General features: G+C 41.3%; 1 protein-coding gene across 1 annotated transcript in view; it reads right to left on the minus strand.

Annotated features, from left to right (window-relative positions):
* The window catches only part of ST7 (suppression of tumorigenicity 7), a 133,306-nt gene extending 117,182 nt beyond the window's left edge, over window positions 1-16,124 (minus strand). Inside the window, exon 1 of the mRNA XM_015628383.1 lies at window positions 15,949-16,124. Coding sequence (XP_015483869.1) covers window positions 15,949-16,099 — 151 coding nt within the window. The 5' untranslated portion in view covers window positions 16,100-16,124. The remainder of the gene's footprint in view (window positions 1-15,948) is intronic.
* Between the last annotated feature and the right edge of the window lie 6 nt (window positions 16,125-16,130).

Genomic DNA, 16,130 nt, shown 5'->3' on the forward strand with positions numbered 1-16,130 from the left:
ATTATGGACTCTTTTGAGTCCATGGAAGGAGTAGCAAGTATTGCATACTTCTTTTGTGGCTTTAGAGAAAATGAGTAATGGAAAAATTCATCAAATGTCTACATCATACAAATTAGTCAAACCACAACACACAGTCAAGATACTGTTATGGGTGAAACATTCCTGTGTATGACTTTACAACATTAAATATCCACCATTATTTGTCATTTCCCAAACTGTAAAACACTTTGGTACCTTGTTTGTGAAGATTTTTCGAGGAGTCCACCACCTTGCCACAGGCAGGGACCCCTGCCACTAAACCATGTTGTTCAAAAGCCCACCCAATGTGGCCTTGAACACTTAGAGGGATAGGGAATCCACAGCTTCTCTGGGGAGCCTTGTTCCAATACCTCCAATACTCAAAGTAAAAATATCATCCTTATATTCAATCTAAACTTACCATGTTTCAAGTTAAAATTACTGCCCCTTCTCCTGTCACTACAGGCCCTGGTAAAAAGTCTGTCCACATCTTTCTTATAAGCCCTCCTCATGAGGTCCCCCTGGAGACTTCTCCAGGTTGAACAACCCCAGCCTTTTCAGCCTCTCCTCACAGTTCCAGCCCCAGAATGAGACATCAGAAGTGACACCCAAATCCATCATGTTTATTAGTCAGACACTGGAAATACTTTCATTTCCATCTCACAGATGTTAAAACTCACATAACATGCACACAAAAACAGATGACACGTGGTACACAGAGGAAAGCAAACAGGCTCTTAGAAGGCAAAGATACCCCTCAGAATATCAAACCACTGGTTTGCTCCTATTCAGCTACACCAGTAACTTCAGCTCAATGACCCTCCTGTCTGCCACATGCTATCTCCTAATTTCATAAATCTGGACAGAAATACATAAAAAGAAGCAAGGTAAGCAAGATTCTCAAGCAATACATTCTGACAGATACAAAACCAATGACCAGATTTAGGTTTTAGCCTGGAAATCTCTCCTTCTTAGCTCAAATAACCACCAAGCTACTCATCAAACTCTGCAGCCTTTGCCTAGGAGTTTGAGCAAGGAAGACATTTAATTCCTCAGACTTTGCTTTCAATGACTTGAAATCATAGTCATAGAATATCTTTGGTTGGATGGAATGCCCAAGGATCATCGAAGTCCAGTTCCTGAACTCCTCAAATTGTCTTTGCAACCACCCATGGTTATCCTCAAGTGTCTGCCAGCTTGGCCTTGGTCTCCCAGTGAAAGTGATGTTGGGTTATCTCTTCTGCTTGCCCCAGAGGACACCAATACCTACTCATATCCAGCTTTTAGTGCTCCCCAGGCTGCCAAATGAGCTACAGATGGCAGGGCTTGCCACCTTCCACTACCTACAGACCTCCAGGAGAACCTTCACAGGATGACAAACTAAATCTGACAGCATTTTCAGTATATAATGTTTTACATTAGCTAGAGGAGCTATAGAATTAAAGCTTCTGGTCAGTCAATGCCCTTCTGTTTCCATTTACGGTTAAGAATGCAAAAACTCAATGGTAATTTCTTTCCCAAACTCTCCTCAGCCTGTTCCAATTTTGGGACATAATTCAGTCTAGTCAAAAATATTTTAGACAATGTGGTTTATTTATAATCGGAAAAGGCATCTTAGTAATCATCAAAATTACTAAAAGTTGCTAAATTTAAAACACAACGACTGCATTTTCTTCTCTCCCCATACAGAGCAACAGACTGAGCACAAAATCTAAGCACTGCTGTACACAGTTCAACAGAATTCTCTCCCTCCATGAACAGCTACAGCCAGAGCCAGAAAAAGAAACTTTAATAGGGTCGCTAACCAACCAAAATGTGATATTAGGAATGGCAAGGAATATGAAATAAATAATCTATTTTATGTACTGTATTGTTGTTCACTTATATCTTATGAGTACTACCACCTATCCAAAAACATGACTGTGGAGGGAGATGTAGCCATGTTAATACTGATTAAAAAAATCAGTATTGCTTATGCCAAAGAAGACTTAAAAGAGAAAGGATACTGCAAGTGTCTGTAGAATAAAGCAGCAGAATTGCAAAAAAGTAGCTATTCAATAAGATAAGGGACAAACTGAGAACTGTACAAGAAGACAGCCATTCACTAAACACATCATTTACTTGCAGCTGGGTCAGTATGGTAAGATGCTGCTCAAGTCAAGAGCTATGAAAACTCAAAATCGGGATTACAGTAAGACTATCCATAAGAGTACAAAAAGGCAACCCAAGCAGCAAACTCACACGATAAAGTAAACTAGAAATGAATGAGGGAGGGGCAGATGACAGCTGTCACCTGCTAATTGAAAGTTATTTTTCCACAACTGGTTTTAACCTGCTATTTAGCTTATTTTGTGGCAATCACTTCAGGAAAACAAATGAGACACTTCATTCAACAACCAGTCCTGCATTTTCCATTCTTTGCCCTAGTTAAAATAATCCAGCTTTATGACAGCCATCATAATTCCTTCATCTTTCTGTAGCCTGAGATCTACACATCATGAACCTCATCTTTCATCTGACCGTGTAGAAGCCATCCACAGGACCCCCTCCCAAGCAGCCTTCCGAAGCTCAAGGCTGGGACTTTGCCATACAACTACATCACTTGTGGGATGCTCCTGCAGCTTTATTTCTCACCTATCATGGGACTGTGTCCAAGGCAGCGGGTTACTCTGTGGGTAACACGCCATACAGCGAGTTTAGACTCCCCCACACTCCTTTAATGTTTGGGGCTGTCCATGTGTGCTGCTTGTGGAAACTGGTGCAGACCCAGGTTTGTTTTGGGCTTCACTTCCCACAGGCCACAGCTGTCTCTCCCTGTCCCGGCATGACTCCCGTGTCTCTAAAAGGATGCCCTCTAGTGCAAAAACTGCTCAAGGCCTTTTCTACTTCTGCCACGTTACTGATTGTCAAATGCAAATTCTACTTACAGCAGCTGAGGCAAGACACGGTGAAGGGCTGGCTCAAGCACTCGGGAAAGGACTGGAAGGCCACCACCAAAGACAAAAAAAACCAACTTGCACAAACCAACAGCACAGAACAAAAATCTGATCTCACTGTTCTCAGCTGAATAGCAGCCACTAGGAAATGGGAATGACTCAAATACCAGTGCACTGGCTTCTAGTTAGTTTCTGCATGATGAACACCTTGCGTATCAAAACTACAGTTTCAGATTCAATGAATTCAATGAATTTCTACTAAACTTAAAACTGCAGTATGCCAAACAGTAATGTTAACTGTCTTTGTAAGTAAATATGCCATTTATTTTGTTCACTACAAACTAAGAGCAGTATTCAAACCTCAGACATTTCCCCTCTACTGCCATGCAGTGCTTGGCGATCATCAGACCACAGGGACTTGTATTTTAAGAACAACATTGCGAACCCAAGTCAGTCGATGCTGTTCTTGCTGAACTACAGCATTCACAGAAAGCAAACACCATAACCAGATTTGTTTAAACTGGCACATATTTTAGGTTTATTATTATTTTACAGTATTCTCACATCTCTCATTAATATTAACTTTTATTCCAAACTGACAGCATAACTTCCTGCAAAGGCAACGGCTAGGATGTACAGAATTACACTAGCATACGAATAAAAGAATACTGTGCCATTGCAGATGCACCTAATACATTGTGTATCAGACATTAAATACTTTTCTTTCAGTTAGAAAAACATTGTTTGGTTTATTACTATGCTTAGAATAAAGAGTGCATGAATAAGTACATGTTAATAAGTAAACCAATGGCTGACTAAAGCATAGGTAATTAAATACCCAGGGCGCTTCTGAAAACATTGCCTTGCAGATATAATACCAGTCTGTGTGTTTAAAATACATACCCCAAACATACTAATGTTGCAAACTGCAGTAGGAAAGATACTTTTAATGAGAATTTATCTTCACCTTAAAGACCAAAGGCAGATAAAACCTGCTTTCTGTATATAAATAAAAACACATCCTGAGAACTGCAGAGCCCACCCCAAACCAAGATATGTCCCTGACTACTGCATCAACACCATGGATTTTTATTGCTTACACAAGGAGAGAGTTTCTGAGGGACTAAGCCCAGGAGCCCACGGCTGTAGCCTGCAGCAAAGGGCTTTACAAGGGAATGTCGGCCACCATGGGTACCACCAAGTTCCCTCGCTCCTAAAACAAAGGCATTTGTACGAAAAGGCTTTATAAAATTTCATCATTCCCAGCATCCTTTTCCCTTAAATGCTTCTCTGTCACAATAGATCAGAAAAGGAAAACAAACACGAAGGCAAACGAGAGATTTTGGTTGGCAGGCTCCTCGTTATTCATTTACTGTTTATTATTGATTTTGGTGCCTGTGCAGAAGGATCACGTGTGCACTGCAAAGAGGACGATGGTAATGTACACAGGGCTGTATATGCCAGGGAGCTCGTGGCCAGAGCAGCTGTCTGTGGGCTCTCTGTGGCTGGTTTTTGGATTGTTAGTTGTTTATTTTAGACTAAGAAAGTCTCCAGTGTTCAGCCTGGAGTAAACCACAAACTCCAGCTCTAAGGGTCCATTGCCAAGATGCAAAGGGATTATAACCCGGAGTGGAAGAGCTGAGATCTTGGGTGATCCCCAGGGTGGGAGCTGTCCTCCCAGTGACCCAGGCTGGGTCGGCATTCCCAGCCACCACAGCCGAGGGGTAGCTGCTCTCACTCTCACTGACAGACACCATGGGCCAGCAGGGCCCAGCAGCACAGCCAGAGCACGGCAGCACCCGGACCCACACGCTGCTGCCATCTGGCAACAGGAACTCCACCACACCTAGGGAAGAACAGACTTGCAAGGAAGGTTTTGTATGATATTTATTTATTTACTTACTTATTACTAGCTCACCTAGGGAAAGTGGCAAACAATGCCAATTAGTCCTGCACATCACTGACTCTGCACCCCAAATGATAAAGGTGTAACCTCAAACACAAGGGGAAAGCCACATATGTATTTCATTACATATATGTTACTAACATGAATATTATATATAATGTAATATATATCAATATATTTTTAGACTATATCATAGAACATATTTTGTATATTGCTGTATATATTACTCAGAAACAAAAATAAAAACTATTACCCAACAGTATTATTCCATAATCAGTCATTGCCAGTTTGAATCTGGCCTGAAGAAAAATTGGGATTTCTAGATCTACCTGACTTACATAAGAGTAGAATAGTACTTGAAGCACACAAAGTTTTCTGTGAGTGATTTATTAATTACTGGGTTTGGCTTATGTCGTGCAAAATTCATCACACCATCAGAAGTTCTATGATACCTTGTAAAACTGAAAATTTATATTGCAACTTCAAGAGTTATAAAAGCATGTGGCAAGAGAACAGCTTAAAAAGTTTTAAACATAAAAGCAGCTAAGAAATTTTGCAGATTAGGTTTAGACAGGTCAATTTCCTTTCATGCTAAATGCCTTTATTTAACCTGCACTGCTATCAGTTCTCAGTGTCTTGATACCTGTCATGTTTCAAATCCAGGAAGACAGCAAATGTGCAAACTTCTTTCAGATTGCTGGGAGGTGTATGAGAGCCATTCATGCTATATACCCTCTTCTATTGAGACTAATGTAAAAAAAACCTCTTGGGGCAATATTATAATTTCTTTAACTCAGTAGGAGCTTTACCAACTGCTTCATGGAGACCAGAATTGCAACACAGACTTTCTTAAAATAAAAATGGAAATTTAATTTCAGTTTCTACTTTTTACCAGTCTATCAGCTAAGGTCTTCAAATAAAGACATAAACTGTTCAAACCCCCCCAATTTATGCCAGAGTTCTTCTTATTTCTGTTTTTAAAATGCAGACGCAAGGTACTGAGAACTTTTAGGATAAAAATAAATTGAGCAATGGAGGTACATGAAAAAATAGAATAAAACACAAAATAAATAAATCATGCCAGACCAATCAGATGTGCCCCTTTACAAAAAATATTCAGTTCTCTTACCAAGAAAGATGTGTAGCTCTAAAATGACTGGATTTTGGTAAAGTACTGACAGTGCTGTAGAAAGTTAGTTAAAACAGGAGATGCAAAAACCTGCAGCCAGCCTGGGAGCATTGGACAGTGTGGAGAGCACATGGAGCTGCCAACTGAGCCTTACAGAGTATTTTCATTACCAAAACCAAGAGGTGCAGCAGGCACCTGGCATGAGCTGCCAGCAACACCATATCAAAGTTAATGGGGCAAAAGGCAAGGAACCAGCAAGGAAAACTATTTTCCCTGGAAGGTGGGATGGATTAATGACACTATATAAGGCAGTTAGTGAAGCCTTACCTTGGCACATGATGGAGAGTTAGGAAATGGCCAGAAAACTGAAGGAATAAAGTGCTACCAGCAGAATCAAGGGCATCCAGCAGTTTTAGGAGAACATGCAAGGACAAGCCAATTGACTCAATCTTATAAGGGATGGACAGGCAGGAAAGACCCCACATAAGTGCACTGAGAACCAGTCTTCACGGTGGTGCTGCTGCTTCTGCAGGCAAAGGAGAGACTGTCAGCAGCACAAACATGTGCAAGCCAGCCACAAATACATCCAAACCAGAATGAGAGCAAAGCTTCTGTCCGTAAGAATTATCAAGTTCTGAAAAAACATCTTTCAGTGCAGCAGTTCATGGGAAGTTTATAATGTAAAATATGACTGAGTGTTGGAGCAGGGGACCCAGAGAGGCCTGTACACCTCTCCAGGGCCAGAGAGCACAGACCCTTACACACTCCTCACAGGAGGACATCAAGGGTGGAAACTCCACTGTCTGCAGAGCCACTGACAAAACTCAGCAGTAACACAGGTCAAACCCTCCTGGCCAGGTCTGAGGAAATCCTGCAGCTCAGACACCCTCAGAAATCCTGGAGCTAATCAGAGCTCCTTAGGACTTGTGTCCACCACAAGACTATGTGGCTTTTGGGGTGACTGCTAACACAGCTGTCATCAGCCCTTTTAAACTGTAAACTCTTGACGAGAATTTCTGGGAGAATGTAGGACAATATTAACTGCTAAATTGATTCACTTGTGCTTGTGTCAATCCTCCTTTGTCCTGACCCAAGGAGCAGGACAGTCAGACACAGGGACCAGAAGGCACTTTTATAACAATGCAGCACAATACAGGAGCCTACTCTGACCAGGCAGATAAATGCATCAAGTCAATCACTATAGAGAAGACACTTTTGGCTTCTAAGATCAGTAACTGTGCATCAGTGCAGCCCTGCACAAGACCTCCTCAGGTCCTTCTCTTCACAGGGAGAGCTCATCAGCTCAGCTGCAGCATCCTGCTGCTGCACAAAGTTGGCTTCTGCTCAAGAAGTATCTTGAGGCTCACACCAGGACTCTGTGTCCCCTGGTCCCCTGCACAGGGTGCAGAAGGCCAGCTGCAAGCCTTCTCTGACAGGCTCTGGTTTAACCTTCTCTCTGAAAACTGAGGAAATGACTAGCCTGGGACTCTAAGCTGAGATTTGTGTAAAACATACCAGATGGGTGCACTGCTATCAAGTTAACTTCAGTATTAAAAATAGCAAAAGAAATTTCACATGGAAGATTAAGTGCATTAGTGGATCATATAACCTTGCTTCAGACCAAGCCACGCTGTAAACAATTTTCAGCCCTCAGCACAAACATACAGGACATGTCATGAAAACATTTAGTTATGTGAAGTTCAATATCTATGACACTCTCGGGTTACAAGCATATTTTCTTGAGAAATAAATGGCTGCCTTACAAAATAAGATGATGATGATGATAACATTTCTTATGCTTTAAATTTGATTTCTTATGCTTTAAGTTCTGAGTGTCTTGCCACTGTGCACAAGACCCTGCATATTTCAACCTAACAGCCCTGACATTTAATAAGCCAAGTTTATTTGTAGAAAGTGAGCTGGAAATTAGTTCTCATGGTTGCAGTTGGCACACTACACAGAATAGGAATCTTAAAGATGACTGCATTGCATTTTTGCCCTATAGCTTTCATCCTTCTAATTGGTATATTTAAGTGTACTTAATCGCTTAAGCAGTGAGTTTACCACAGTGACAAATCTCCAGTTTAGACTCCACAATAATAAATCTTTGTCTTCTCTCAGCAGCTGGCGAGGTTTGATTTGGACTTTGAATTTAGGCCCTTTCCTCAGGCTTAACAGTTACAACTTGTTTGTTCTGTCTGCTGAAAGCGTGACATTAACTCTTGTCTTTAAATGCATTACCATTGTTTCAGTTTAGTGCTCTTGGTGTTAAAATTGGTTGCCCTTCTGCAGTGCCTGACTAAGACATACACAAAAAAATTCCAATTAGTCTGTGCTGGGATTTCACAAAGCAACTTTAGCTCATTAGTATTTACACAGCATCACTGGTCCACATGACACTTCACAGACATGAGGACAAACTGGAGTTTATAACACAATCTTTCAATGATGCCTTCAGTGCCACAAAGAGCTAATTTAAAAACAGGTGGAAGGAGCCTTCAGCCACCCCCTTTAGCAGCCAACAGTGGAGTAACATCCCCACAAGCACCTCATAGTCTGTCCACAGGACCAGGAGAGGTGTTACCCTAAATTCTAAGACAGATGCCTTAACTATGTTCCTGAAACAGCTCTGGTGAAAAAAAAAAGGCAGAACTTAGGTGTGATCATCAAACCACAAGAGGAAAAACTACCTTCAGGCGGAAAGGACTGGGGACTCTATCCCCCATATTGCTACAGGCTCACTGCAGTACCTTAGTAAAATATTTAGGCCCAAGTCTTTGAGAATTCATGTATATTAATTACCTGTGCAGTAAAGCCCTGGGCCTGTGCACTGAAGGTTTGCAGGATCAAGGTCTCATTTCCCTTTGCCTGAGTTCTCCCTATACAGTTCAATAGAACTCTCAGTTGTATTCAACATTCTGACAGGTATCTTAGAGCAGGGCCAGATTTTGCTAAATATAAAATACTTATTAAAAGTACTTAAAATTCTTAAATAACTAATCTTGGATTAAAAAAGGTGAATCCTGACTTCTTGTGACAGCCACACAAAAGACTTCATGAGCTTCTGACAGCAATGTCATTACTTCAATCCAGAAGAAACTGCTTTGGCCCTCCAACCTAAGTCACCACTTAAATGGTTTTATTTGCTTTAGCACTTGCCAACAAGACAAACAACTCTCCCTTAAGCACAAGGCTTGCCAACTGACTGAACAACACACAGAAACCTTGGACTCAGTGGGGACTACTCTGGCATGCACACAAAAGTCCTGGCACATCTGGGACTGTCAGAGCCTCTGTGCACAACATACCTGCACACTATCAGCAAGTGTTTTTAGCTGGGTATGGGGGTTTTTAAACCTCAGCATGATGTGTTTTAACTAGTCAGCTATCCTGTGGGCCATTAGATTTCACTCCCAGTTTCCCCACTGAAGAGCCTGGCAATCCTCATTACACTGAGGGTCTTAGCACTATGAGGGCCAAAGATGAAGAGGCATAATATCTCATGCCTTATCAGCTGGGTCCAAAAACACATCTTCAAAAATCTCTTATAAAAAATACTTAGCATGTGCATTCCTCTGGTTCAGTTGGCAGCCACCCCTTTTTTAAGATCTGTCTTCTCTATATTAAAGGCTATTTTAGTACCTACTACTTTCTTCCCACCACAGAGTTTACAGCATACGCAAGCACCTCTCCACAAAAGCAAGGGCACTGCACACAGCATGTCTCACAGCCAGGCTGCTTCTTCACTGATGATTTGGGCCCCAATTCTGACAACTTAACGTGATTTTTACTTCCAAATATTTAGGAAGATCACTAAATGTCTGTCAACTAGATTAGAACTCTTACACCTCCTTAGCTACTGTCAAGAAGCCTCTCTGTGATTAGAGGGACAGCTTGAGCTTCCTTGGGCTAACAGTGTGGTTTTGCTAGATCCTCCATAGCTCATCTCGGAGAATCCATTGTAAAACACAGGCAGGTCATTCCCTCCAAAATCCATTTTTTATCAAACATCATCTTCCTAATTCCTGCCAGGTGCTGCTCTCAGGCAGGCATCATGACCTTCTATTTTTCATTTAATGTTCAGCCTTGGCTCAGAATTATATACTTTTCTCTCTCTTTTCAGTCCTTGAGGCAATGACATCAGTTAGCACTTCTTTTGTCCTTCACAAATGCAAATTTATGATCTAGATTTTTGCATTTTCTTTACAAAATAACCACAAAAATGTATCTATTTTAAGTTCTTTAATTTAGAATGGTGATATTTTCACAGCCACTCTTACAATTAGGACCTATAACCCCTGTGAATGATGAGGGGCTTACGTCCTTTTGGACTAAATTTGTGCAGGCATTCAGCAGATGCTTTGGGAAAATCCCAATACACATATGCAGTTTTAGGAGCATTTCCACAGATTTTCATCAGCACACAGAGGACATTAAACTTCAGTTAGAAGCTGGCAGTACACCTCCATGGTTGTATATCAGTCAGCGTTACAGTAAGCTCACTCAAGATGTTATCAAATATTATTTTGAAGGCTCTGGCTTACACATTTCCCCTGAAGTACTGACTGCAAATCTTTCAGAGCTTTTGCAGTAAGAAAGTCTATTCCTTAAAACAGTACTTTCTAAAAACCTTGCATTTCCTACAAACTTCACTCTGTTTCCAGCATCTGATGCTGACTGAAAAATTTAGCTCAACCAAAAATTCAAACTGGTGAAGAAATGTCAGAATTCTCAGAAAATGAGTATCCTTGTATGCTGCATCCATTGGGCATTGATTCAGTAAGTTTTGATATGGCTTTTCCCCTAAGAATCTCCAGGTTAATCTACAAAGATTTGTCTACTTTTTGTCAAAAGTAACATACTACTTTCATGAACATCATAATCTCTTCCGTAAAAAATTAAAGGGAGAGTTTCCAAGAGTACCATGATGAAAACACATGCTTAAAACAGTTAAAACCTGTTTTATAATAACCTCTGGAATATTGGCCTACAGCAGCAAAAACTAATTTTTGCAAAACCCCAAAAGGCAGGTGAAAAAAAACCCTCTAACATCCAAATCCTGTCCAGAGGCTCAGCAGCAACTACAAATGCTTTGTGGTGCTGCAACTGATACAATTGAAGAAAGGGGCCAACAGTTAAGAAAACACTGTTTAATTCCACTAAGTAGAAAATAAGATCAGTATTTAGTAAATATTTAATTTACTAAATTCTAAGAAAAGCAAAAATTAATGCAAGTGATTTTAGGTCAGTGAGAAAACTATCTGTCTATAACTGATTCTGTGAATTTCATATGCAGGATTGATGCTGCCCTTGACAGAAGTGGTCAAGCATTTCAAATTTTACTTTCAACAGTCAAGTTGTTAAAAATACCCCAAACAAATCTACATGGCACTTGCGTGGATTTAAGAATTCTTCCATCTCCTTTGGTGGCATGAGAGTTTTGCTCCAGTTTTTCTGTTAACTCACCCACTACCACACTCACTTCTGTAGCTCACACAGCAGATGCTTACAGGAAAACCCATCGTGAGGATGGCAGATTGCTTTGAAGGAAAACCGACCAATTACCAGCAAGTCTGCAAAAGTAAACTAACTGTCCTTCATTCAACAGAAAGAGTCTGTTCACTGGTTTTCAAACTATTTGAAACTCCCTGGCCTTTGTCAGGTTAATGTTTTCCAACCCTCATGATTAACTGCACTAGCTTAAATTTATGAAGGGGAACAATGCGTCCTGACCGGCTGTCAAGATGCTATCACAGCCAATGCACCTGGACACGAGGTGACCCCAGAGGCTGAGCAGGCGCTGGCCCCAGCAGCTGCAGCTCTGCCCCCCAGCCCAGGGCAGACACACTCCAGGTGTCCAGTCCCCAAAAAACCCTTCTGTCCTAGGGGGGCTTTGTTACCGCTGCTCGTGCACACGCGGATCCACATGGCTAAATTAGCAGCAGCAGGAAAAGAGTCAAATTAGTTAAATTTTAATAACAGGCAAATGTTTTCTGCTGCTACTCGAATTTGAGACCACGGGAATGAAAAGTGACTTTTTTCTCACACTGCAGCTTACTGGGGCACATTGTACCAATGCACAGTACAGATCTGCAGTCGGGAAGCCCAGAAAGGGAGCTTCAGAAAGATGAGATGAGCTTTGCCAACAGCAGCCACCACCCTAAGACAGCACAGCCCAAACCTGAGAAGCAGGCTCCATCTCTCCATTTTCCGCAGTATTTCTGCTAATGAAATCACCCTCAGCTTTCTTGCATGGTTTAACACGAGATAGTATCATAAGATGGGTCTTTTCAAAGTGCTTTGCTTCCTGGTGCACACACTGCTGAACACATCTGAAGTGGGCCAGGCTGACTAAAAACACCTCTCTGTTTCGTGCCTTCTGAGAGATTCTTGGACAAAGAGAAAGTGTTGTTATCCTAAATTTACAGGACTTTGAACATGTTCACTTCATGCCCTGGCCACACAAACCACAGGGGTGAGTGATGGTGATGGCCAGTGCTGCCAGCCCTGCTCCACACCAGCCTCTTCCCTCTCCAAATGGCCAACACCATGCACAGTGTTTCAGGTACTGAACTTTAAGAAGTCTACTACCTGATCACAAATCCCACGTTAATTAAAATTTTAGCTATTTATTTCAGTAGGAATGTAATAATAATATTTAAAAAAAAAATCATAATGAAGAAATATACCTTGTTCCTCAGATAACAACTCTGTCCTAGCTACCACAAGGTGATGTAGTCTTGCTCTTCCAACCATGGTTACCCGTGGCCTGCTGACCTCAGGGGCCTGGCAGGACAACTTTACTTGTTTTTCTTCCATTCTGCAGGCTTCTACGGCTCCCCTCTCTAGCAGCTCAGCTGGTACCACCACAGGGCTTGCTCCAGCACAGCTGAATAATAATACTCCACAGACAGCAACAGAGCCAGACTCAGCCCAGAGTCAGCTCATACCCCTGTATTTGTTTTTCACACTTTTAGGAAATCAGTTTATCTGATTTCTCTACCCTCAGCAAGCCAGAGGTTTCCTCCTGTCTGCCTTGTCACAAGCCAGTCGCTTAACGCTCTGGTCATTAAATCTGTCTTTGTGTTACACTTAGAAAGGATAAATAAATTCATCAGAAACTGTTTAGAGCCTCTTTCCTTAGGATTTGACTAGAAATTCAAATTCTTATGTCAGGAAATCAAGCACATTTTTAGAAGAGGTGTGTCTTAGTTCAGATTAGTGTGGCATTCAGAAGTTCTGCAAGTGCCAACACGGGAAGAAAATACAGCATGTTATATAAAATACAGCATGTTTAAGTATTTTGGAATAAGATGATAACATTCACTTCCTCAACTGTATATACTGTATTTAATATTCTAGCCTGGCATATTAAATGTCCTCTCTTGCTTCCTGGCTAATGGAATCGTACAATAGTTCAAACTCTCCCATTCATAATTTTATTATTTGATCTGGACGTCAAACTAAAAAAATGAAAAAAAAATGCCAACACGAAACACCACAATCAGACTTAACATTAATATTTTTATATGACAGACCTAGATTTCCCTTTGGGTGTATCACAGTAATGTACCCCACTGAGGACACTGAAATTATGCTTAGCCAAACTGAGGACCCTCAAGCCTGGGAGCTCACACTGGATGACCAACATGCACTACTGCTCAGGTGTGCACATCTGTAGAACACTGAAAGACGGAAAAAAGACCCCACACTTCTTCTAACTCAGACTTTCTGACACATGTGACCAACCACCCATCTATTTGGTGAAACCATCTGCAATGACTCTGACTGCCAGTGATGCACAGCTTGCTCCCCTGTCCTTGCCAAAAAGCAATTTAAGGCAGCATGAACACTAGTGATTCCTATTTAACTGTCAGATTTGAAGACTTTCAGACATGCAAATCCCAAAGGTTCCTTTATCAGCTGATCCAAGTTTGCTAAAAATCAGTGCCTGATTATGACGAAATTAAGTTTGCCCTCTCCTTCTAGTCATCAATTCTTACAATTCTTTCATTATTAAAAGGCCATTTCTTTCTCTCTCTCTCCATGACAATACCACCTTACTGTAATCTTATTCTGATGCTTCTCTCCAGCCCTGGAATCATTTTTCCACTATATCCTCCAGCTTTTCCATTTCCTTTTAAAAATACTGACACTAGGCATGGAAAAACAAAGTCATACAGCAGTAGCAAGCACCAGGGCCTTGTGGCAGGTGCCCTCCCATACATGCCACACTAGTCATTCGTATCACAGCAGCCCATAGTGAACTCTGTTTAAGGTGTTTGATGTAAACCTCTAAAACCTTTCCAAATAGCTATTTCATGAAGTACAAATTGCACCTGTGGAACTGTGGTTTTTTAACTGGCTGCCTAAGCCTGGCTCTGATGGTACTGAAAACCAGTTTGTTTGACCTCAACTCACCAACAGACCAATCTTGTTCTGGGAAAATACCAGTCACTGTTTTTAATCATTCTACTATTTCTTTATGTCACACAGAAGTTTTAGTAGCAACATTTACACATTTACTTCCACATCACTGAAATAAATATGATTGGAATCACATCATCAGTTGCTGTAGTACTTCACAATCAACCTTAAACTAATGGCAGTAGAATCCAACTGTAATCAGCTGGGTGGGCTAGAGGGGAAAGATGATCCACAATAAATTAAATCTGTTTTCATTTATTCACAAAAACTTTTAAAAACTAAACAAAACAAAGAATGATCATGTAGTTACCAGTACTAATTTTTTAATAAATTCCATTTTGGAACAGACAATGCATAAAGGCCATACTGTGCCTATCGTTCTCCCTGGTAACTCATTTTCATCAGGCACTCATGGACTTTCTGCAGCCTTTTTTAAACTCCTCAAAGATTTCATACTGTCATTTTACTTGCATTTTGAGACATTTCAGTAAACCCCAAGATGACTCAGCTGGAGTAACATTTCAAATGAGAAAGTACATCAAGAATTAATTTGTTCAAACTCAGGAAGAAATCAGAGGGGGCTGATTAGGTCTCAGATGGATGCCTGTGATTTTTGCAATAGCTCAAGTTATAATATAAAGCATTCTGACACTTCTGCTTGACAAGTGTGGCCTGCAATGTTTACCTGGGACGTACGCGTTACATAAATTATTAAGAATCAAGCAACAATAATTACTTCCTGTTCTAATCAGCATGTGGCAATGTCAAAAGAAACAAGGTATTGTCCAGACATATTGTGAAAATTTGACCAAAATTGCATTTAAAGTTTATAACTTATAAAAGCAATTTATAATTGTGTTTATTCTTAAAGTAAAAGCTGTCATATGCTGAATTGTATTTTTTTTTTTTTAATTCTTCTTTGATGCTGGAATTGCCAGAGGCTTATCAAATGAGAACAGGCCAGAGGGATGGGTGAAAAACGCTCAGATAACGTTTGACTTCCCAGCAGCAGGGATGCCACACGGGTTACATCTCATCTGCCCCATAAATAATTTGTCTTCTCCAGCATGGGGGTGGGAGAGTGGGGAGCCCAGAAATTAAATTATCAAAGCAGATGGGTAGGAGAAATAAGCAGTTTCAAGATAAAGACCTAAGTGCTCAGTCCAGACCTTAGAGGTCAGGCTAACAGTACCTAAGTTCCTGCTGTTTCAGTACAGCAGTGGCACACTACCTTAGCGAGTCTGAGCACCCAAAGCAAAGTCCATTGCAACGGCGGTAATCTTCCAGCGAACTTGCACTCTTATTATTTACCTATCATTCGGGAAAAAAGTAGCTGGGATCTAATTTTTATCAGCGGCACAATTAAAGTTTTAATCCCGGCTAATATAAACGCTGGAGTGCAATAGGAGCAGTGCAAGCAGCTGAAGGCAGCGCTGGCACAGCCGAGGGGGCGGCGCTGGGCGCTCCCCCACCGGCAGCGCCGGCTGAGCCGCCCCCGGGGCAGGGCACGGGGGCAGCGGATCACAGCCTACCTGAGCTCAAATTGTCATTGATCTTCAGCGGCACCCTTAAGATGTAGACGAGGAAGAGCATGATGAAGAACCACAGCGTCCAGAGATAAGTCCAGGACCAGACGATACAAGACTTGAGCTGTTCCAAAAAGCCCGTCCCAGCTTCAGCCATGTTTTTTGGAGAGAAAAGAGGAAAAAAAAAA

The sequence above is a fragment of the Parus major genome, chromosome 1A, assembly GCF_001522545.3.
Source record: "Parus major isolate Abel chromosome 1A, Parus_major1.1, whole genome shotgun sequence".
NCBI lineage: Eukaryota > Metazoa > Chordata > Aves > Passeriformes > Paridae > Parus > Parus major.